Source organism: Cebus imitator, unplaced genomic scaffold, assembly GCF_001604975.1.
Source record: "Cebus imitator isolate Cc_AM_T3 unplaced genomic scaffold, Cebus_imitator-1.0 Scaffold61, whole genome shotgun sequence".
Lineage (NCBI taxonomy): Eukaryota > Metazoa > Chordata > Mammalia > Primates > Cebidae > Cebus > Cebus imitator.
The window spans coordinates 7,936,084-7,941,667 of NW_016107376.1; the positions used below are offsets into that span (position 1 = coordinate 7,936,084).

The 5,584-nt window shown below is 43.1% G+C and overlaps 1 protein-coding gene and 1 non-coding gene across 2 annotated transcripts in view; one reads left to right on the forward strand and one right to left on the reverse strand.

Annotated features, from left to right (window-relative positions):
• UPF2 (UPF2 regulator of nonsense mediated mRNA decay) overlaps positions 1 to 3,603 on the forward strand; it is a 126,327-nt gene extending 122,724 nt beyond the window's left edge. The window contains exon 21 of the mRNA XM_037739049.1: positions 2,319 to 3,603. Within this exon, the coding sequence (XP_037594977.1) occupies positions 2,319 to 2,328 (10 nt within the window). The 3' untranslated portion in view covers positions 2,329 to 3,603. The remainder of the gene's footprint in view (positions 1 to 2,318) is intronic.
• Positions 357 to 462, reverse strand: LOC119471441. Its single transcript, XR_005200494.1, has one exon. It is a non-coding gene; the product is annotated as a U6 spliceosomal RNA (small nuclear RNA).
• Positions 3,604 to 5,584: the final 1,981 nt, after the last annotated feature.

Genomic DNA, 5,584 nt, shown 5'->3' on the forward strand with positions numbered 1-5,584 from the left:
AAAAAAAAAAAGCAAGTTCTGGTTTGTTTCTTACATTATTTTTGATTATTATTATAGAATGCTTCATGAATTTGCATGTCATTCTTTTTGTTTGTTTTTTGAGATGGAGTCTCTTTCTGTCACCCAGGCTGGAGTGCAGTGGCAGGATCATGGCTCACTGCAACCTTTGCCTCCCAAGTTCAAGCAATTCTTATGCCTCAGCTTCTAAAGTAGCTGTGTGCCACCACGGCACATGCCTGTAATTTTTGTATTTTTAGTAGGGATGACATCTCACCATTTTGGCCAGGCTGGTCTCAAATTCCTGACCTCAAGTGATCTGCCCGAGTCAGCCTCCCAAAGTGCTGGGATTACAGGCATGAGCCACTGCACCCCACCTGCGCCAGCGTGTCAGCCTGGCACAGGGCCATGCTGATCTTCTCTGTATCGCTACAATTTTTAGTATATGTGCTGTGGAAGGAGTGCAGCAAGCTCTGGTTACTTTCTAACAAGTTCTCCAGTGATGTCAAAGCTGCTGGTGTGTGGCCGACACTTAGTGGCATGGGAGTATACTATCTGACTTTTAAACCCATCTTTTTTGTTTTGTTTTGTTTTGTTTTTGAGACAGTGTCTTGCTCTGTCACTCAGGCTGGAGTATGTGGCATGATCACAGCTCACTGCAGCCTCGACCTCCTGGGCTCAAGCAATCCTGCCTCAGCCTCTCAGTAGCTGGGACTATAGACACACACCACCATAGCTGGCTAATTTGTTTGTTTTTTAGTAGAGACGAGGACTCATTATGTTGCCCAGGCTGGTCTTGATTACTTGTAAAACCACCTAAGTAGAGTCTGCATTTTTTCATCAGATTTTTTTTTATATCTTTATATTAGGTTAAATAGGTGATAGTTTTGTTATAAAATAGAGTCTCTTTTAGAATTGGATTTAATCCGAAGTGTATATTGTACCAATAAACACTTTTTGAGTGGATAGCTTTTTAAGTCACTCAGAATGATTGTCTCTAAACCAATCAAATGACACCTTACACTATAACTAGTGGTATAGCTATACCTTACTTAGCAACAATTTTGAACCTTTTTTTCTGTCATTTGCTGCTTTTATTTAAAGTATTCTAGGTTAGTGCTGCTTTTTCTTGACTTCAGGAGAGACCCTTGAATCTTCTCTTTCATTATCTCAGAGAATACTTGTGTTCTTTCCATCAGTTCACTTCCGGAAGATTTATGGCTCTTATCCAGCTGAAGATATCCTTTTCCATATTTGCATCTTAGGGTTTGGAAGTTCCTTGCTAACATAGCTTGCTCTGTGAAAACAAACTATTAGTCTGCTCTGGCTGCCATAACAAAGTAGTACAGCACTAGTGGCTTAAATGACCGAAGTTTGCTGTCTCACAGTTCTGGAGGCTGCCAGCAGGAATCCTGAGGTCAGGGAGTCAGCGGGGGCTGGTTCTTTCTAAGGGCTGGAGGAGGAGTGCTCCAGGCCCACCTTCTCACTGCTGGGGGTGCTGGCAGTCTTTGGCTTCCATACCTTGTTATACATTACCGTGGTCTCCGCCTTTGTCTGCACGTGGCCTTTTCCCTGTGTGTGTCTGTGTGCACATTTACCTTTTTATAGAGATGCAGTCCTACTGTGTTCGGCCCCACCCTGCTCCATTATGGCCTTGTCTTAAGTAATTATATCTACAGCAGCCTTGTTTCCAAATGCAGTCACATTCTGAGGTACCACAGTTCAGTGTCAACATGAGAATTTGGGGGTTACACAACTGAATCGTAACACAAACCATGAATTCTTAGCATCTTAGGAATTAGCCGTAGAAGAGACACAGGAGCCACCCCCTCCAGTCACTGCTCCAGCGGCTCTGGTTTTGTTGTAGTTCAGTAGAGAGCATGTATGCTCTGAAAAAAGCACTTCACTTGTCCTCGGTATCCACAGGGGTTGCTTCCTGGACCCCCTAAGACACCAAAACGCACAGATACCCAAGTCCCTTGTAAAAAAACAAAATGGTATAGCATTTCTATATAATCTATACACATCCTCCCGTGTACTTTAAATCATCTCTAGATGACTTGTAATACCTAATAATGCCCATAGTTGATATATTGTATTGTTTTTAATATCTATGTCATTTTTATTGTTGTACTGTTACTTTTTTATTGTTTGGGGTTTTTTCCTGAATATTTTGATCCATGGACATGGAACCCACAGATGCCAGGGCCAGCTGTAACCTGGGGAAGTCACTTGATGGTGGTGGGTAGTGTTGCGGACACTGTCTTGCTGGACTTTGTCCTGCCGTAAGCTCTCTGACGTGACCCTCTTTGTTCCTTTAGGAGACGTTGATCCAGCAGCACGTGTCATTTCATTAGGTCCTGTATCTGATGTTGTGGATAGTGGAGTCCTCCAGCAATTGAATGAGAGCAGTGGATACATCTCAGCAGGTCGGTCTAGAGAGTTGCGAATCTAAACCTGGGACAGGCTGGGGCCAGGAGGCAGAAACACCAGCCTCTGCCAACACCGGAACAAGCCGACGCTTCCAGACAAGGCAGAAAAGGCCTTTTGTAATGGAAATCACTCGAGGGTTCATCTTCTCTTGAGAATGGCAGTCAAGAAATGAGATGGTTCACTTGACTACTGAGCAGTTATACCAAGGAGAGCATCAAGGAGATGACTGAGCCAGAGATGAAACGGGTTGTGATGGTAATGGTGTGGGGGAAATGAACTTGAGCTTTAAACTTGATTTGAGTTTCAGTGTCTCTGAATTGAACATCCCATGTTGGAAGAAGATACATTTGGGGGCTCCAGGACTACAGTAGAAAAGTGTAGAGCAAGCAGGAAAATCTTCTAGTAAAACCTTACGTGCAGGACAACAAAATGATGAAAGATATCTAAATACCAGATCATCCACCAGGAAGGCTTTTGTTTAGGAATTTGTATCAAGAGGAACAAAGGATGAGGGAGAAAAATCCGTTTATCCATCAGAGTCAGTGATATAAAATGGCCTATTAGGGTAAAAGAAAAATGTGAAGACTGTTTTAGTATACAGAGAGCATTAATTCAGATGGCTTAGAAACGTGGTACCAGCCCAAGAACAGAGATCTAGTTGAGCCCATTGTAAGTATCATTGAAAACAAAACATGCCAGTCAGCATGTCACAGGGAACGAACGAAGGACAGCAAGAAGTGGATCAGAATATTTTGTTGACCTTCATGGGTTTACAGCCTCTGTCTCTAAACAAAATATGGAAACAAGTCGAGCTTTTATTTTGCTTTTGTTTTTGTTTTGTTTCGTTTTGTTTTCCCCCCACTAAATAGAAATGAGGGTTCTTAGTCTGTTTCTGACAATCTGTTAATTTCTTAGGATAGTTGTCTTTCGTTTGCTTTCCAGTAGGCATAGTACATTTAGTTGAAGAGCACATCTGTATGCTACAACTTGATTACATCTTTTTTTCTAGCTATTTTGCATTTTTTCTTTTACCATGTTTCAGTTTCTGCATGTAGATTTAAATAAGAAACAAAACTTGTAAAGTTGTAACATTTCACATGGAAATGCTGCCCAATCTTCACCAGCTTCAGAAATCTGACCTTTGCCGATGCTGCAATAAAGTGTTGTAATTTAGATTTGGCATGGTGGTGTTTGATTTGGTTTGGGTTTTGGGAACCTATTGAGTGGGCACATTGGTATCTTGCAGTGTCATCTTTGTGCTCTAGAATATATGCTCAGATGATCCATGTTGCTTTCACCTTCAGGGTTCCATCTCCGCATGACTTTTCTCAGGTGCCAGAATTAATGTACCTTTGGGGCCAATGGGGAAAAAAAAGTAGCCTACACAGACCAACAGAAGGCACATTTTTAGAATAGGCTGAGTACTGGTGAAGATGGGAGCTGGGGCAGCATGGTTCAGCCTGGGACAGCGTTTGTGATTTGGGTGGGTAGAGCCTGTGCGAAGCAGGTGACTCACAAAGGAATAGCAAGAACCATTCAACATCTCTTGCTAGGTGTTCATAAAAAGGCTGATTTACACACTCCAAACGGAGTTACCGTAATCACCATTGCTAAAATTCAGTTCAGAGTAATTATTGGAAAAAAAAAAAAAAGATTTTCTTAAAGGAAAAACTTTACAAATTTCACTTACGGGAAGCTTATTGTCCAACCCTTATCATTGTACTGTTACTCACTATTCTTTTGTTGGGTTTACAAGTTTTATCATTTTTATATTATTTCTAGGTGTTAGATTACTTATTTACTTATTTATTTTTTGAGACAGAGACCTGTTCTGTCACCCAAGCTGGAGTGCAGTGGCATGATCTCAGCTCACTGCAACCTCCATCTCCTGGCTTCAAGCAATTCTCCTGCCTTCAAGCGATTCTCCTGCCTCAAGCCTCCCAAGTAGTGGGATTAGAGGCATTCGTCACCATGCCCGGCTGATTTTTGTGTTTTTAGTAGAGACAGGTTTTCTTTCTTTCTTTTTTTTTTTTGAGATGGAGTCTTGCTCTGTAGCCCAGGCTGTAGTACAGTGGCGTGATCTCGGCTCACTGCAACCTCTGCTTCCTGTGTCCTGGTTCAAGCAATTCTGCCTCAGTCTCCCAAGTAGCCGGGATTACAGGCAGGCACCACCATGCCCAGCTAATTTTTGTATTTTAAGTAGAGACAGGGTTTCACCATGTTGGCCAGGCTGGTCTTGAACTCCTGACCTCATGATCTGCCCACCTCGGCCTCCCAAAGTGTTGGGATTACAGGCGTGAGCCACCATGCCCAGCCAGTAGAGACAGGTTTTCACCATGTTGGCGAGGCAGGTCTCGAACCGCTGACCTCAAGTAATCACCACCTTGGTCTCCCAGAGTGTTAGAATTACAGGCGTGAGCCACTGTGCCCAGCCTGTTAGATTATTTATTACAGGGAGTCAGGATAATTCTAAATTCATCCTTTATACTTCATGTCATACACAAGGCAGACTATGAAAATCAGCTGTTTGGTGATAATTTACCTCTATTCACCTTTCATCTAGAAAGAATAAAGTCACTAGCACGTGTAATATGTTTGGGAACCAGAAAGTTGGCCAAATTAGATTCTTCACAACATTGCATCTTCAGTTTGAAAGGACAAGCCCCCTGAATTTTAGAAATTTTTATGATTCTCATAACTGTCAGTTTTTTGGGCCTCCTTTTTACCCCTGTGATCAGCAGAGGTAAGCAGGTGTTAACACATCTGGCTGTCTTCCTTTGAACCATTGATTCCTTTTCAGGAAGTGATAAGCTGTAGGCTTCCCGGCCGCCTCAGGATCTGACTCAAGGTCATCCCCTCACTTCCCTGTGGGAGCCCCTGTGGGAGCCCCACAGGTCCTTAGACATTCCCCCTTTACACAGCTCCTGCAGACCTGAGCTGTGCCAAACCAGGCCCGACAGAGGATGCAGATGGTACACAGTGGCCAGGAGAGCCCAGCAAGGATCACATGAGAAAACTGAACACCCAAACAGAAGTCAGGCGTCAAAACACAAAAGAGGAGAACCTCTCAGAGCAAAGCCCTGAGAAGCTCAGTACAGTCTTAACCCTGGAGCACTGAGAAGGTTCGGCCTGGAAGAAACACTCATTTTATAGT